Source organism: Typopeltis vanoorti, chromosome 5 (assembly GCF_054136105.1).
Source record: "Typopeltis vanoorti isolate ZY-2024b chromosome 5, IOZ_Tvanoo_1.0, whole genome shotgun sequence".
Lineage (NCBI taxonomy): Eukaryota > Metazoa > Arthropoda > Arachnida > Uropygi > Thelyphonidae > Typopeltis > Typopeltis vanoorti.
This window is the reverse complement of record NC_143553.1, coordinates 5614366-5633482: the sequence shown is the minus strand read 5'-3', so window position 1 is coordinate 5633482 and position 19117 is coordinate 5614366. Positions and strand designations below refer to the sequence as shown.

At 37.9% G+C, this 19117-nt stretch overlaps 1 protein-coding gene across 2 annotated transcripts; it reads left to right on the top strand.

The window, feature by feature from the left end:
* On the top strand, nucleotides 1-18903 carry LOC150106200 (uncharacterized). 2 transcript variants are annotated; one of them, XM_090392224.1, is made up of 3 exons: nucleotides 1-175; nucleotides 8261-9120; nucleotides 17247-18903. In XM_090392224.1, the coding sequence occupies exons 1-2, from the start codon at nucleotides 22-24 to the stop codon at nucleotides 8947-8949; spliced, it is 843 nt and encodes a 280-aa protein (XP_090248350.1). In that variant the 5' UTR covers nucleotides 1-21; the 3' UTR covers nucleotides 8950-9120; nucleotides 17247-18903. The 2 variants fall into 2 exon arrangements, with proteins under 2 accessions (XP_090248350.1, XP_090248351.1); XM_090392225.1 differs by lacking the exons at nucleotides 1-175; nucleotides 8261-9120 and adding an exon at nucleotides 15930-16354.
* Nucleotides 18904-19117: the final 214 nt, after the last annotated feature.

The following is a 19117-nucleotide window of genomic DNA, read 5'->3' as shown; positions in this document are numbered from 1 at the left end:
TTCTTAGTACACTATAAAAATATGGCTGTGTTCTTCGTTCTATTTCTAATCTGCACAGCGCTTGTGTCCATTGTTTCTGCCGTATACAACTGCCTAAATGTCACAATAACTGCCTTGGTAATTATTTTTTGTGCGTGTTATTTATGCAAGATTCAAGTGTGGTTGTCCGCCTGTGGTAAGTTCTATTCATTTTATCTAATTGCGCTTTTTTTTTTTTTTTTAAATTGTTACCGATTGAATCTATCGTGACGCACTGTTGAACGAATCTCCAACTTCATTGATTGTTACGGGACCGAAAACGAAACAATGAGGTTGGAGATTCGTTCAACAATGCGTCACGTGTCAAACAATTCATTATTAAAGTTGTGCAACTATGACTAGGATTTATCTTTGCAAATTCAGTCAGATCTCCTAATGTTTTCATTATTTAATATTACACAGCGCATTTTATTAGCAGCGTTTCTTCTTTGATATTTTTCTTTGCTTTTTCCCTTCTAAATGTATTGCAACTTTTAAACGAATACATTATATGTTTTTCTTCCTCTAATTTTCTTCCAATGTAAATGCGCTGCCTTGATAAATAATTGAGTTTTAAATGCCACTCGTGCAATGAAAACAAATTTGGAAACACGTAAGGCACAAGAAAAGAAAATTATTCGGGGATTTTTAGATCATCCTGTGTATAAATGATAATTCAAAAGGTAGAGTAACAACAATGAATTTCAAAAGTCACCCACTACCCACGTGCTTTTTTCCTCCCAACTTCATATGATTGTGAAATCTATTGTTATCATTCTGTCTCCCCCACCAATGTCATTTACTAAGTTGATGCGTAAGTTTCAAATCGGAATATCTGCATACTTATTGTTTCCTGAGCTTACATATTCGAAAGTTTGTTTCTTGACGCACCTAACGAACTTCTTTCTGCGCAAGGGTGTAAACAATTGGAGGGAACGTTGAACCTTTTCCTTCGAAAGAAAACTGCAATATACGATCCTATATTCGGCTTTACCAAACAATATACAGACGGTAACATAATAAGAATATTTCCATTGTAAATATTTGTAATTGCAGAGATATGAGGAATTTTTAGTTAAGGTTGAGTTGGACCCAATTTGATATATAAAGAGAGCTGTTTTGTCCTCTAAACAAATTTTGAATCTCTCTCTCTCTCTCTCTCTCTCTCTCTCTCTCTCTCTCTCTCTTAAGTAGGTCTGTAGCAACCACTTGAAACAAAATTTCCGTTATTGTAGCCTTTATATCATGAAGTGGACACACTTAATATAAGTTTCTTTGGTGATCAAAATCATCATACGAAAATACATTTTATCACACGTATTTTATTTATTTTTTACTCGAAGAAAAATATCCTTTTATTTAACGCGCCTTTCCTTCTTCGGATACGGTGCCACCTTGCAAAGTGTACGAAAAACTTCCAGAATATCATCAAATGACACTAGTGTAGTTAATTCACATTTTGTAAGAAGACTAGAACCTGCTGGGTCACTCACCGTTAAATTCAAAAACTATTGAGTTCTGATTAAGAACAACAACAACATTTTGCGATATTCTGAAGCCATAAACAGTAATAGTGTAGTTTTATAATAATGCGGGTAGTCTTATGCATGTTTCTGAGTGTGAATTGCGTTTTTCTGGTTTGCAAAACTCTGCTACCTCCGCATGAGACCAGCCCATTCACTTTGCATTGAAGCCGCAATAAAGATTCTTCGCTTCCTAAGGATCCGAACCCGATCTTTTCAACCAAAGCGCTTCGTTGAACTGAGCTACAGAAGCTCTGAGGCCACAATGATGCCATTTCTATATGCTCTGCCGTGCTCAATTACATCGAAGATGTGGCACTGCAGTTGTTGAAACCGCAGCAGAGAAGGAAGCATTCCCTCAAAAAGTGCTCTTGTGGTAGTTCCTTTTCACACATTTCGATTACTTGCGTTCTTTAGACATTAAAATCGTATGTGATCAATGGAAAATTCTATAAAAAGGCGCGAAGTAGTAAGTTATAAAATAATAACATGTTGCCTAACAGGATTTCAGAATTTTTTTTTAATTCAATCCAAAATCTTTATTTTATTTTCGAGGAAAGTTCATTTTTCATCAATGAATCCTAAAAAAAAGAGATTTCACTATTAATAAAAACTTCTGCTAAAAAGCATACAAAAAGTACGTAATGATAGCCTCCCCAAAGTAAACACACACACACACACACACACACACACACACACACACACACACAGAGAGAGAGAGAGAGAGAGAGAGAGAGAGAGAAAGCAATCCTGATAGAAAATCGGCATGATCTAAATGATTTTGAACAAAAATTGATTTAAAGTTACCACGAAAATATGTTCTTGTTTAATCCTTTATCATAGTATAAAAAAACACAAAGTTTGCGCGTGGAATATCTTCACGACTAGAGTACTACCAAGGCAATTAATGGGAAGTTATCGGCTTCTATATACAAGTAGTTTAATCGTGAAGATTTTTCATATGCTTGAACTTTGTTTGCTTACACTTGGCATTTTTTATTTAATTTATAACCTAGTGGAAAAAGGAATAGTAGAAGAAGTTTCCCTCCTTAGAACAAGAAGCGATCACAGACACGAATGAGTTGTAGAAAATACCCATACAAGTTGAAACATCAAAGCTACTAAATGCCAGTCCTCGATCTGGAGAAGCTTCGTTCTACCAAATAGAACTGAAGAACGGCTGAGGGTGTCTGTTGGAAAATTTAGAAGAAAATTAAAACAGTGATGAAATAAACGAATCATCGTCAAGAAACCTAGTAGAGATAGCAAAAGGCACGGCAGAACGGTGGAAATAAACATACGAACAAAAACTGTTGAATGAACGAGAAATGAAGGAAAAAACGGGATAATAAAAGACAAAAACAGGATACACAGGATTATGTAAAACAATCAAAAAAAAATTGCAAAGGATATTGGACGTACAGCTGCAATCTAGCCAAAAAACAAAACAAAAATTAAACGCGAGAGAGAAAGAGAGAGACAGAAAGGGAGAGATTCTTCCAGAGAAAGCTGAAAAGACTATAAGAAACATCAAGATTAAAAAACACTAGGAGAAGATGGCATAACTACTGAACTAATATACAGAGAAGTAGAAATTCTAAACATTCTTTCAAACTTCTGCCCGAAATACCTTGGACCACGAAAAAACACCACAAAATTGAAATAACCCCATAATAGTAATACCATTACATAAGGAGGTAAGCGGAAAGGACTTATAAAGTTACAGACCCATCAGTTTATTTGTCAGTACTGGACGTAATATTCGCAATGATTATAACCAACAAGTGGAATCTAACATAAATGCTGTTACGAAACGAAAGAACAAGCTGGCTTTCACAGGTGATTTCGCTAAACATGCGCTAAATTCCAGAGTATGCTGTCGAATATATATTCTTCATTAACACTTATTCTTCCAGTTTACACGTAACGAGAATGCGAAAATGATTCATAAAGCTACACTACAGACGACTAATGTCCGCGCGGTTAGCCTTGTGGCTTTGCGCTTCGCAACCATGTCTGAGGAAGGAGTGTCCTGGGTTCGATTGCCGTCGACGACGTGAGGAGCTTAAGGGTCTTCCTCAGCCATAGCCAAGTAGCTGGTCTTGGACGTGGACAGCAGGGTGTTCTCCGCCAGTTTATCTGGGGATTTTCATCCCTCAAGTAGGCAAACTTGCCCCGTGAACACACACGAATACTTAAGACAATCTCTCCAGCCACAGTCTGAATTGTCAGCTATGCCGGTCCCGAGCCCTGATAAAAATAGGGAGATTGAGGTGGTGCCGTACCTCCCCGTAAAAGGAGCTCACGGCCGTTGAATGACCATATGAAAGGAATGAACAGACGACTTTAAGGGCAAGGGGGAGATTTATGTTAGTAGCTATACCAAGAGAGAGAAAAGGAGCGAGGAACTGGGTTAATCACAAAGATGTTATGACTGGAAATGAACACCACGATCGAAGATGCTACAAGAGTCATCATATTCATCGGTGGCCCTAGCAAGCACTTAAGCGCCCACGACCTTCCGACTATCCTTGGATTTCGTAACCGTAACTCTAGGAAAAGGTGGTTGGTTATCCCTATGCCCATAAGTATTCTTTGTTTGTAAATTGCGTGAGTTCTTCTAGCCGTTAATCTGGTCGGATTACACGAATAAAAACTTCAAATGAAGCTAAACTGGAAATAAAGCAAGAAGAAGACGGCTGATGGGAAAACGAAATTCTGTACTGATTCCCTAGCGATAATAAGCGGTCCAGAAGATTCTCTGACTTAAGATGGCCGCTGAAATTAGGAAATGTTTAGGAAAATACTTGATGAGAAACATCCGAGTTGGAGCTTTGTGGGAAAAGATGAGACAGGTCACTGCACTGCGGTGGAAGAGAGCCTAAGCAGTGGTACAGCAGAAAAAATTTCGGTTCCACGGAAGTAGTATGTTCGGTCCCCTCTGGACATCGATATAGTGACAGAAAATCAACAAAAACATTTTATAAATTTATATTCAGAAAATAGAAATGCTTATAGTTATGAACCCATTTCCGGTTTCTCGTCACTCTAAAAGAGAGAGAGGATTTTTTGTGCTTTTTATTTTCTAAAAAAGAAAACAAAAAAAAAACAGACTGCAGAGCAAATCTCGAATTGCAGACAAAATCAATAAAACAATATCGATTTTTTTTCATCAGATAATTCCTGTATTCCGGTTCTGTGTTGCAACTGTATACAAAATTTCATAAAAATTACAGTGATGAAGCATCCACTGTCCACCCCTCCTCACGCGCACAATGCATTTGATTGGAAAGAGCTGAGTTGAAGTCCTGTCTAGAACGCTCATAACCCTTCTTAAGGTCTTTTCAGCGGAAGGCGAGTTAGTCAGCCATTCTCATTCGTAGGTACCAGGATTTTCCTCCCGGAAATTTGGAGTCTCTCAACCCGCAAAACATCCTGTTTTACGGGAAGAAAGACCGGACTTAAGTACACTAACCACATAACCTTAGCTGGATCTTTAGGCGTCCTTCTAAATAACACACACACACACGCGCGCGCGCGCGCATCGATTCAACACTCATTCACAGCAGTCATGAAGAATATGCCGAGTTAGCGCTCTGCAGTAATATTGATTGTAATTATAATTAATATACCAAGCAATTACACTCGACATATTTTCAAAATTTGAAGTTTCTTCATTGAATGTAAAGATACGGAACACGTAAATCTAGGAACGTAAATAAATTTATTCGGTGACATTTTGTAAACACTTTCTGTCCCACACACTTCCACTTGCCAGCGTGTTCTCGGAGCCCACGCATGTTGTGGATCTTGTGCACGCTTCCACAACGCCACTGACGTTAAGATAATCGGTGCACCGAAATTATGTGGGGAGTATCTTGTATAATAAGAAAGGAGGTTATGTATCGAAGATCACTACTTCCAAATATTATAAGTCAGTTATTCAATTACAGTTTTCGCAAGTTTTGGAAGTACAGTTTTGGTTTATTAATTTACGCTTTGTATAATTGTCAGGGAAGAAAAGGAACACGTATACAGGACGTTGACTGTGGGGGGAACGTTGCGAAACCTTTGCTGGGCGATCGAGAGAGAGAGATAGAGAGAGAGAGAGAATGGTAACCAAAACGTACGTCAAACGCATTTGGTGTTTCTCAGTTTATTCAAGCAACTGTGGCGTCAGCATCCCGTGGTAGAGATTCTCCGAAAGAAATGTTTGCTGACGAGATGAGCCATTTCTGTCCGTCCATCAAGGCTGTAAGAGAGCTCGTGTAGCATTTTTTTTTTTTTTTTTTTTTTTTTTTTTTACTTTTCGCTGCACTCATTCAGAGCAGCTACGTCAATGTTTAGGGATGGTCATTTAATGTGTTTTTATTCACTTTTTTGTTAATCAAGTTATAAGAAGTTAGTATATAAGAGTTTTTTATTTTGAGCTTCGATTCATTATTTTAAAGCAGCCTGATCCTGTTCTTGGAGGTTATTGTTTTTCCCCCTTCCCTCCCCGCATGAATGAAATCAGCATGGAAACACATCTTCACTAAGCAAAAAACAGAGAGAGGAAAGCCACATGTAATTTTCATTGACGGATCCAAATTTGCACCCAACCACTACCAAGGAGGCTGGACAGGGTTTTGCTTTTAAACACTCATGCGATCAGCTCTTGTTGTTAGTCAGTCAGTTAATTTACAGCTATAATAACTAAATTTTCCTACTTTCTGTAGAAGATTGAATATTATTTAAGTAACGTATTATATTTATTTGAATTGGTTTCATTTCTATATGTATGCATTTTTGGTGGTTTCGTGGCTAACATATTTAACGCTCCACTGTCTACTAACTAAAGCATCTCACTTGATATTCACATATAGAAAGAGCCAAAAAAAATTTTTTTTTAATACCAGCAAGAGTGTGTCTTACCATAAGAGAAAATAAAACCTCATCTATTGCGAGTAATGCACGGACATTGGAAATGAAATGGACATTCTTCGCATGGGTCCCTGTAAAACTGTACATTAACCGTGGTCCTCCGGTACTACTTGAAACAAGAGAGCACTATGGGCTGTTATCGAAATATTACCCCACCCCTCAGTCCGAGTCACCTTCACATTACCCAGTTCTTGATATAGTTTCTTCGAACGGTTGATCTATAGTGATATGATTCTCCCTAACATCGCTTCCCCCTCCTCATCATTCTCCCCGTAACATTCAGGGTCATATAATCGTGCCCATGTTTCGCCCATGGCCACAGCGAATGCATTTATTCCCAAACATGACCTTCCAGAGTGCTTGTTACTGGGCCGTTATTGTCCTGGCGAAGCACTGAGCAGTTCGCTAGGCCATGCGCATTCCCAACACAGAATCGCTGCACTTTGAATTTCCTGTCATGTGAAGAGGTGCACCCTGCCCCTGTATCCACTGGTTGTTCATTGTAAAGGGGACTACGAAGTACAAGTTCCGTACTTCGGTTTGGCTAAAAATGGAAGGGTGTCCGGTATATAGATCGTTGTGCATTCCTTTGCACCTTGGCCAAATGCTGATACCCCCCCCCCCACTCCGTGCGGCCTTCCTATACGACAAAGCCTTTTGTTCCCGCACACTTCCCTTAGATTTCGCCAGCAGTGATATGCGTTCCACTTTTCTGCTGCAAAACTGTTTACTAAAGCGGAATGACCTCAGCGAGGAAAATGCAAATCGCGAGATGTGCTCACATTTTATTGCCTCCCATCCATCCGTGCCGTTGATGTTCTACTCTCTGAGTGGTGTTTACATTTCTACTCTTTAATCGGGTATTATTCCTGTGCACACGTGTTCTGCCTAACCATGACGGTTTTGCTAGCATTTTTCAACTCTCTCTCTCTCTCTGTCTGTCTGTCTGTCTGTCTGTCTCTCTTTTGTAATACGCTGTATCTGGTGCATATATTACTAGTATGCAATACACTTTTTTCATGAAATGTGCACACACACACACACACACACACACACACACACACACACACACACACACACACACACAGAGAGAGAGAGAGACGTACAATAATAAGACGCCTGTTTATAGTTTCGTCACGCACCTTTTGCCTGAGAACGAGTCGCACGTTATAATCCCGTCTATAATACGAGGGACTTTATTAGACAAGTTTCAGAAGCGCTCATTAGCCTGCCTTTATGCTGACATGGTGGCATACCGGTCTCAGACTTCTGTTTTTGGCAGATTAGCTGATGCATTATAATTCGGAAACTTGATAATAATTGGACGGTCTCGAGTAAAGAATCGAAGAAGAGCAAAAGTAAAACTCAGTACAGAATTTTTGACAAACACATTTTGTCGCTTTCATGAAATATTCGGAATGAGTTAAGGCGGCGATTGTTACGAAAAGGTGTGCAATCAAATTTCAAAAGCCTCCTTTCAGAAATTTCTTCGTGTGTACTGTAAATTACAGAAATGCATTTGAAAGTGAGTTGGCCGGTCCCACATGCGCAGGAAGATTTCTTTTTCTTCCAGAAACGCTGATCTTTCCGTGAAACAGGCAAATCAGACAGGAGAATGCACGTAATTAACAAATATAATTACACGAATTTAGTTTCGTAATTCGAAACAACTCAAGACTTTCACCCTCCAATAATCGATATCAATTGGAGGGTGACCGTTGTTGTTGTGGTTTTTTTTAAATAAATACTCCATTGCCTATTCAGAATAACCGATTATGTGTCCTTTTGTTTTTCAGGATACCGCAGTATTCCTCAGAATCTCTGCAAGAAGGTGATAGAAAGAATATTGGATTCATTTCGCAAGCATATGAAGACGGGCATTCCATCGCTCAGTATTCCGATCATGGACCCTCTTTCAATTGAAAACATCGAAGTGAAATATAACCAGGAGAATTCTAAAATTGTGCTCGTTGTTAATAATCCCAGAATAGAAGGTCTGTCGGAGTTTGTGTTCGTGACAGGCGGCTGTAATCTGTGCGAACGGGTGCTTCATTTCCATCTGAGGATTCCGGCTCTCACGCTAAGAAGCGAAGATTACTCTCTACGTGGATCGATGGCTCGCATCGTGCGGATTAGAGGCCAGGGGAATATGAAATTGATGGCTACGGTCGTGGACGTTAAAGGAGAATTAAAACTCGCCGTTAATCCCGGAGGATATCTTGAAGTGTTCAGCATTCTTCTAAATTTAAATATTTCTAAAGTTATTTTTGAACTCGAGAAGTTGGGCGGAGGACGTCCTTTAGGAAACTTCTTTAACAAACTTCTAACTTCTCTTGGTAAGAAGTTGTTCAAGAAATTCAAGCCAGGAATTGTCAAATACCTAGAAGACGCTCTTAGAACACTAGCAAACCAAGAACTAAGAAAAGTGAAAGTTCCTTACTTTCCTGCAAGAAGCATCGATTTGGTGCTGCAAAGTACTGAATAACTGGAAAGCAGAAAATGAAAAATAGAAATCCCACTGATTTTAAATCGCCTTTCATTTATTTAAACTGAGAACGAATATTTCAAGAGCACGTGACGCGAAACCGTGAATGAACAGCGAGTGCCCTCAGTGCGCGATGTTCATCTGCAGAAACTTGAAGAGCTCGTGGTTTAGGTAAACTGCTGAAGTTATCATCCCTAAAATTTCGTGTACAAAATAATAATAATAAGATAAAAATACTGTGAACTAAGGACCTTTTTCTTCTTTTTTACTATAATCCATACATATGTTTATATATTGCAATATGCGGCATTTATTAAAATTTGCAGTACGGAATTAGTAATTTCCGTAAATATCAAATTAATAATGCTTACACAGCATTCAGTCGTGAAAAAAAATGTCTCAACGAATTGTATAGCCTTGCAACTCCACTAACTCTGTAAGAGACCGGCTAACTCACTGTTAGTGAGAAAGTTCTTTTATGCCGAGATGAAGTTCCTCATCCCAGGAAGTATCGAACTCCTCTTTTCTAACGAAAAGGCTCTCGCGAATGTACGACGGATGTGCTTCTTGTGGGAGGGGGCAGGCTTATCGACTATACAGCGTGATTCTCCATTTAGCCTTTATTTTATTGATATAAATTTCTCCATTTAATAAAGTCTTTTTCAATTAATAAATATAAGAATATTTATTCTTATGTTTGAATAGAAAACTTTCGCACTTTTATTTTTTACTTGCGCTTATAAATTAATGATTGGTATGTAAATGGATAGTCACATAATTTTTGGATACAGGATACAGGAGTAGGGGTAACTTCAAGCACTGTTTATGAAATATTTGGAAATAAAAAAAAAAAATAATAATAATCTTCTTCTTTTTCTACGCGCTATTCCCGCTTCCCATGCAGGCTCCGCGTGTTACTTTAGATGCGACTTCTTTGTTAGTACTACTCCCAACCGACCCGTCGCCTAGTCTGCCACTGGGGGGGGGGGGGTATTTTTTTTTTTTTGACTGTAAAGGCGTATGTTCACGGGCCGGTTTGCCTGCTTGAGGGATGAAAATCCCCAGACAAACTGGCGGAAAAAACCCTACTGACCGCCCAAGACCGGCTAACTTGGCTATGGCTGAGGAAGATCCTCAAATTCCTCACGTCTTCGACGGGAATCGAACCTGGGACACTCCTTCCCCAGGCATATGGTTGCGAAGCGCAAAGCCACTAGGCTAACCGCGCGGTCAATAATAATAATAATAATAATAATAATAATAATAATAATAATAATAATAATAATAATAATAATAATAATAATAATAATAATAATAATAATAATAATAATAATAATAATAATAATTACGGACATCGACCACATTGGGTCTGGTCCAATCTCATTATCCATCTAATACTCTCTTGAAGTTTACCCGGCTTTCTCTTTCCAATTAGTTTATATTTTATTAATTGCTTTGGGTGTTTCACAAGAAACCACAACATTGTAACTTGGAATGTTAGAAGTATGAACCAAGGTAAGCTGGAAATAATAAAGATGGAAATAGAGCGCAAGAAGCTGATTATATTGGGAATAAGTGAACTTAGATGGACAGGAACAGGCCATTTTCAGTCAGGGGACTATGTGGTGTATTACTCAGGACATGAGACAAGTCGTTAAAATGGAGTATCTTTCTTACTCAGGAAAAAAAATGGCTAGGTATGTATTAAGTTATAATCCAGTGAGTGACAGAATCATTTCTCTCAGAGTCAGTGGGCATTCAATTAATATGACCATCATACAGGTTTATGCATCTACTACAGAGGCACCAGAAGAAGACATTGAAGAATTTTATGGCAAGTTACAAGAAGTGATAGATGCAACACCAAAGCGATATTTACGGCCACTTGTCGGAGATTAGAATGCAAAAGTGGGAGAGACTGAGGAACAAGGAATAACAGGTCGTTTTGGTTTAGGTATTCGTAACACTGCAGGGAAGAGACTAGTTGAGTTTTGTGCAGAGAATTCTTTGTTTGTTGCTAACACCTGCTTTAAACACCACAAAAGAAGATTGTACGCAATCTTCTTTTGTGATGTTTAAAGTCTTTCTGTGTTGTCCATCAGGTGATGGACAACACAGAAATCAAATTAACTATATACTCGAACAAAGAAGATGAAGATGTGCAATTCAGTCTGTCAAGACTTTTCCCGATACAGACTGTGAAACAGACCATGAATTGTTAGTGGCTACGAACACCTGTGAAATTACGGAAACTGAAACCAACACAAATATCGATCAGATATGATATTTGATATATACCAGCTGAATACAATATTAGTATACAGAAGATTCGACACACTCAATTTGTGTGAAAGAGAACCAGATGAATATGCGAAGAGATTAAAGATATAATTCAAACAGAAGCAAAGAAGAATATTCCAACAGTTTGTAAGAAGAAGAAGAAGTTTAAATGGCTGTCAGAAGATGCCATCAAAACTGCACAGGAAAGGAGGAAAATGAAGGCCACAGGAAATTTGCAGAAAGTGCGGCATTTGAATGCAGAGTTTCAACGACAAGCCAGAAGAGACAAGGAAAAATACTTTAACCAGGAATGGTAACAAATAGAAGACCAAAACAAGAAAAAAAAAACAAGAGATCTTTTCAAAAAGATCAGAGAACTAACAGGGAAGTTTAGTGCCAAGGTGACAATATTGAAAAGTAAACACAAAGGATATCTTACAGAAGCTGCAGACATCAAAGAAAGATGGAAAGAGTATACAGAAGCCCATTACAGAAAGGACTCCAAAATTACTGAGAAATTTGAAGAGCAGGATTATACACAGGAGCTAGTACCACTGGAGAGTGAGGTGAGGTGGACACTGCAACAGTTATCCAGTAAAAAGGCACCAGTAGGAGATGGAATACCTATTGAGCTGCTCAAAGCCCTGTGAGAAGAGGCAGTTAAAATTTTAACAGCTCTATGTCAGCGAATTTGAATCACAACTTCATGGCCTAGGGAATGGGAAAAAAATCAGTTTATATTGAAGAAAGGCGATGCAAGAGAGTGTGGAAATTACTGAACTATAGCACTGATTTCTCATGCAAGTAAAGTCATACTTATGATCATTCAGAAAAGACCGGAACCATTTATAAAGAGAGAAATGCAGAATACAGAAATGAACAGGCAGGATTTCGAAAAGGCAGAGGAACAAGAGATCAGCTCGCCAATGTGAGATGGATAATAGAAAGAGCACAGGAATATCAAAAGAATGTCTACCTTTTTTTCCTTGACTATAGTAAGGCTTTTGGCTCTGTAGATCATGTGAAACTGTGGAATGTTTTAAGAACAATGGGAGTACCAGAGCATTTCATTATCCTTTTGCGTAATCTTTATTATGAACAAGAAGCTACTATCCGAACAGATCTTGGATAAACTGAGTATTTCACAATAGGTAAAGGGGTGCAACAAGAATGTATTTTATCTCTGTACCTGTTTAACTTGTACAGCGAATACATTTTAAGAATGGCAGGGCTGGAGGAGTCTTCAATTGGAATTAAAATTGGTGGAAGAAATATTAATAATTTGAGGTATGCAGATGATACCACTTTGCTAGCAGAATGCGAAGAAGGTTTGGAGGAACTTATTATGAAAGTTAAAGGAGAAAGTGCTAAATATGGCCTTAAACTTAACCCTCAAAAGACAAAAGTTATGACAACGTGTGAATTTAATGATTTTGAAGTAGATGGGGAGAAAATGGAAGTAGTTAACAATTTTGTGCTCCTAGGATCCCGAATTGATAAAGATGGGTATTGTACTGAAGAAGTTAGAAGATTATTACTCGGAAAGAAAGCAATGAAAATTTTGAGCGATCTTTAAAGATAAAGATATTAGCCTTGCAAAAAAATCAGAATCGTGAAAGCAATGGTATTCCCTGTGGTACTGTATGGATGTGAAAGTTGGACCCTGAGAAAGAGTAAAAGAAGGAAGATAGATGCATTTGAATTATATGTTTGGAGACGGTTACTAAGAATACCATGGACTGCAAAGCAAACCAATAAATCAATGATGGACAAAAGTCAGATTGCTCCCTTGAAGCTATGATCATCAAGTAAAAATTGTCATACTTCGGACATATGCGAGCAAACGAGTCTGGAGAAGATGATGATGCTTGCTAAAGTTGATGGAAGCAAGAAACCAAGAATTAGATTGGTGGGTGGAGTTAGAGAAGTGGAATGCGCTTGGAAATTCTGAAAGATATGGCCGGGGACAGATTTGAATGGAGAGGATATGTTCATAGAATCACCAGGAGTCGAAAACTACTCGATGGAATATAACAACAATGGTTTAGGATATCGGGTGTTGGCTATTCGATTTACATGTTCTATCCAATTTTGTTTGTAATTGTTTTTCTTCTATTGTTTTATTTTCAGTTCTTTTAAAAATCTTCGTTTTTTTTTTGTCTAATAATGTGTAGAATAGCAATATGCTGTGCAAAGTGTTCGTTAACAACTCTGCGTTATTTAATTGTTTGCTATTAATATGGATTAACATGAGTTTTACAGAACAATGTGTGTGTGAGAGAGAGAGAGAGAGAGAGAGAGAGCGGGGGGAGGAAGTGAGAATTAATGATGAGCATCCAAGTCAGGGAGTGAGAGCACTGAGTTAAAATGAAATGGAGGTAAATTGTGCAAATTGTTACACACACATACACACACACACGCACACGCACACACACACACACACACACATAGAGAGAGAGAGAGAGAGAGAGAGAGAGAGAGAGAGAGAGAGAGAGAGAGGGAGAGAGAGAGAGAGAGAGAGATCTCCTTAATGAGTAATGTCATTTTCTAGGTGAATGTGTCATTGTTGAGATTTTGTTCATTATACTATTAACGGAACATATTGTGTAAAATGACTGATTAATGAAAATAATCCTGGGTGATAAATAACTTTTTGCCATCTCTTTTTACAACTTGATCGCGAAATGAAAAGCAGTCGTCTTGACAAAAGTATTTTAACACTTGATTGTGGTAAAAAAAATGCGTTTTATTTACATTTCTAGTACCGAGTGGGACCACCTTCGGCCTCAATGACGGCAACTACCCTTCAACCAATTTTTGATACGCAGCAACAGGAATATTCTTCCACATCTCGTGCAAAGCTACCCCATTACTGATGCTGATGACGGCCGTCGTCGTCAGCAGCGAATTTGGCGTTTTAATTTATCCCAAAGATGTTCGAGGGGGTTTCGGGTCTAGACTCTGAGCTGGCGCCAGTTCAGCACATCAACGTTGCTTTGTGGAAACCAGTCTCGGACATGCAGTTTAGTATGGAATGAAGTATTATCGTGCTGAAACATGGCAGAGTCACTGCTGAAGTACTTCCACACCTTCGGAAGCATGAAGTTTTCAAGGTAGCCATCAGACGTCATAGTTTTGGGTGCTTCCACCAGTGAACCAATTCCATCCAACTGAAACACTCCCATACCGTTACCTGCCGGAACAGTTCTCCTGGTAATGGTTAGATTCAAACATGACCATCAGAGTGAAACATTTGAAAGCGTGATTCGTCTCTCCACAGAACCTTCTTCCAATCATCTACGGTCCTGGAGCGGTGTGGAAGACACCACGACAAACGTCGTTTTGCGTTGAGGGGGGGGGGGGATGATGTGTGCCTTGTTCGCAGCAGTTCTGCTGTGGTAACCTAAGGCATGCAGCTCTAGTCCTGATAGATGTCCCTGCAGCATTTTCAAGATTGACTGAGAGGTCCGCAGCTGATGACGTGCGGAATGCTCGAACATTCCGGAATGGAACTCGTCGATCTTGGTAAATGAGTGTCGGTGGCTTTCCAGGGTGTTTTTCTGCTGTGGTAGCATCATCAACGTTTCATCTACGAATGACATAAGCAACGGTGGATTTCGGTATACTGAGACGGATAGCAATGTTATGGACAAAAAGACCATTGATGTGACATCCAACTATCATCTCACGGTGGAAGTCTATCAGTTCGGTTGAACGTGGCTTCTTGACATCGAATACAGTGCAAAACATGCGAGTATTTTCATGTGGTAGAATCCAAAATTTTTAAGGCACGCAAAGTGTCCAGATACTTTGTGTCCAGGCTTTGAAGCTTCTATATACGAAGCCATAACTATTGTTATTGACATTCACTGCACTTCAACTGGAATTCGATTTTTATCATGGGAATTCTGCCAGGAGCAAAAACTGTTGAACATAGGTTTCAACTATGAAGAGCGTCCAAAGCATCGGGTGGAATGGAATAAGTCATTCAAGAGGCGGTTTTCTTCAACAACAACAACACACACACACACACACACACACACACACACACACACACACACACACACACACACACACACACACACACACACACACACATATATATATATATCAATACAAATAAATAATATTTATTTATTTAATGGATATTGTCATTTTCTAGTCAGATAAGAGATTTTATATGGCAGTTAACCGGAATAACATATTCGTAATTACTTTAATCAACAAAATACAACGTTTCCTCCTAATTACATAGAGCTTCTTCAGGTGTAAAACGAAAACTAGCAAAGAAAACAGTAAAAGGTTAAGAAGGTGACAACGACCATATAGCCATAAAAGGATTTTTTTTAAACATTTTTTTTTTTTTACATTATGCTTTGCATTGTTGAGCACGCACAGCAACGGAATACATTCTAGCCATAATTAGCCCAACACGTTTACCTGTTTGGCTAGCTATGACTTGGATGTTTTCGACAAGTTAGGTGTTCTGGATTCAAATGTGAACGTGCAAGCACGCACAACGTGCTCAACAATGCAAAGTAAACTCTTGTTTATTTATTTAAAGGAAATATCATAATTAGTAAATGTGTCATCGCAGTAAGCCATCATATAAAACTTGTTCTTCATTTCAAATCTTCCATCTTTCGAAGAGTAGAGTGATCTTTCTGAAACAAAATATAAACGAAGACGTGTCAAAAAAATACAATACTTCAATGAGCAGGGGTAAAAAGATTAAAAACCCTCAAAGTGGGAGGAGGACGCAGATAACAATAGTTTTAGCTCCACCTAATACGGTGAAATAATATTCGCTAAGATTTCATAAAAATGTCTTCGCACACTATCTCTGAAGAACACGTTGTCATTCCTACTATCTCAGAAGGAGTTCGTAGAAGGGAAAGAAAGGAAAAGGAAATGTGAGGAATTTCTGACGGATATGCATAGATAATTAGGACAAACGTCATTTACTCCAAAATGGCTCGGTTTTGCGCGATATTATAAAATACCAGGCTGTGAATGATTTTGAACTTTAATAAGATTGTAAACAGTATGAAGAGTGCAATGAATCGTGTGGTGGCTGCGTTCAGTATTATTGCCATTACATGTTCGCTTTGTTGTTTGGCTGAAGGTAAGTATCATTCGAAGAGCAAGTTTAGCTCCTCTTGCCTAAGAAACCAATTTCTTAAACTCCAATTGGCAATTCTTGATTTATCGGGGAAGCAGCATTATATGAAGTGATTCTTCAGGGATGGAAAAAAATTAAGGCAAAAGTTTATTTCCCCTCTAAAAATATTTAAAACAAACCAGCGGGTCCTTGAGAAATAAGAGGATTTTGTCTTGTTATTCTACTAATTTTGAATTGCCGACACCTGCTGATTTACCTTACTGTATTAATGCCCAGTTTGGTGATACTGGGAATTTTTTAAGTGTCGAACTGAGTTTCTTATTTTTCATTAACCCTTCTTGCTTCTATCTTTTGAATCAATCCCATTACGCGCCTTTGCTAAAAATTGTCAACTCCCAAAATCCATTCATAACGTTACAATCTCACTTCGCCCGCAGTGCTCACAGGGATACCTCCTTTATGATTCAGATTTTCATGACAGAGCTATCAAAGGGATGAGGGCACACCCCTGAATAAAACAGAGTGGACTGCATCCTGTCATAAACATCAGTATGCCATGTCACTTTGTCGCAAGCATGCGGATAAATGATGATCTCTGAATAAATTGGTAGAATTGACGCGACTTTTAGCAGAAAGTAAGTCCCAAAAACTTTTAATTCGGCGAAAATTTTCTTCTTTTATTTTATTTTAAATTTATCTTGCATTATCAGTTTACATGAAACAATGATGTTCTTCTGATTTTAGCTATCATCGAACAGAAATCTTTTAGTCGCTGTCTGACAAACTTCGTGGGTACCACCATTTGTCAAAATTCGCGTCAATTCTCCCATCATTCTTGTTCATTGGCGACTGAATGTGAATAACTTTACATACGATTGTTTATTTTTCTCTTTAGATGGAGGAAGAAAGAGTCAAACGCCATTTGTGACCTTGTTAGAACTCTTTCTGAATATGTTTCGCAGAGAGATGAAAGAGGGAATCTCAGGACAGGGAACGTTAGATCCATTCCGGATGAAAGAGGTGAAATTTGACGAAAAGAAATTCAAAGTGAAGGTATCTTTCTCGGCGATGGATCTTTACATGAAAGGACTCTCCGAGTTTAAAATTTCTGACATAGACGTCAATTTTGATGAACTTGAATTCTTCTTTCATCTGACTCTTCCTCTTATAGAAGTGGAGAGCAACAATTATTCACTAAACGGTACTGTTGTGACTTTATTCCCCATAACGGGAAGAGGCAAGCTTCAGCTGGAAGTTAGAGATGCCGATATTAGAGTAAAATTCAGACTTGGGCTGAAAGATCGACTAAGCTTACGTGTTGCCGATATTGCCATCGAGTTTAATTTCGAAAGTGTGACTTTCAACCTAGAGAATTTAATGGGAGGGGGAACATTCGGAAAATTAATAAATAGAGTTTTAAATGTACTTGGTAAAGAATTAGTGAATCGATTCAAACCGAAAATTATAAAACTATTGAGCGAATCAATAAGAAAAGCCGTAAATCGAGACCTGGAGACTATTAAGATTCCAGACGTCGTTATAAGAAATGTGTGTAACACCAGCATTTCAAATGAGTTTTAAGCGCTTATGAAATACCTCGTCATGTGTTGCGTGTTTTTTTTTTTTTTTAACAGGCGTCTTTCTAATAGTACAAAATGCTGGAAGTATTAATGAATCGCTATAAAAACTTCCAATTAAAATCCATACCTCATATTAAACTTTGTTCAATGGAATTTCTTCTATGCGATACCAGACCCCTAAAATGGCAATAATATCTCCCAATCTACTAAAGGTTTATTATTGTTATTTATTTTAAGACGGAGGTAATGTGGCGCTATGCTTCCATTTTTTCATTGTCACAGGAAAATGTGTTTGTTTCTCTTACTAAAGCGATGTGGCGTTGTACATCTATATTTCCATGGCAACCACCACTTCTGCTTGCATGGTCGAGATTAACTACGTATCATTCTTTTTTCCTTTATAAACGATGTATTGACTACTAAACTAAGTATTGTTTTACTTTTTAATTACTGTTTGATTCAAAGAAAAAAATCGCGATCTCCTAGTAACAGTTAATTTTCCTAAACTTTCTAATTTAAAAAGGCGCTGGGGGTTACTCTAAAATATTACTTCTGATGAATTTTGGTAAAATGTAAAAGTTTTCATTTACTGATAAATATAATTTAACAACCTGCACAATAATATAAGAAAAAAGAGAAAAAAATTTATGAAAATTTAATTCGTATTTTCAAATTCTAGAAAAGGAACTCTCTCTCTCTCTCTCCTTATAATGATTATTAAATGGACATTCGGGAAGGCCCACGTACAACAACAACACCAAAATACTAATTATTATTATTACTGGGCACAGTTAAAAACATTAACTAAATAAAGATGTGAGAGTTTTAGGCTTATGATAATAAAACAGGTTGCTTTAGATTACAATGCTAGATGGCAAATTCATGAATTAGCTTCTTTTTGAATGGTTAAAAATACTCTTCCAATATTTTTATTTTATGCTTTCTGGTTTACAATGAATATGGCTGCATTAATAGCAAAAACGAATGTGTTTTTTTTTTTTTTTTTTTTTTTTTTTTTTTTTTTTTTTTTTTTACAAAAAGTGTATCTAGAAAAAGAATATTTCTCAACTCTTCGCAAATTAAGTATGGATCAGCAACGTTTTTGTATTTCCAAATCGAATTTTCTTAAGACTTTCTTGCAGGAGTTGAACGATCAGCTATTAGGCGTCGAAAGGCTTGAGAGAGA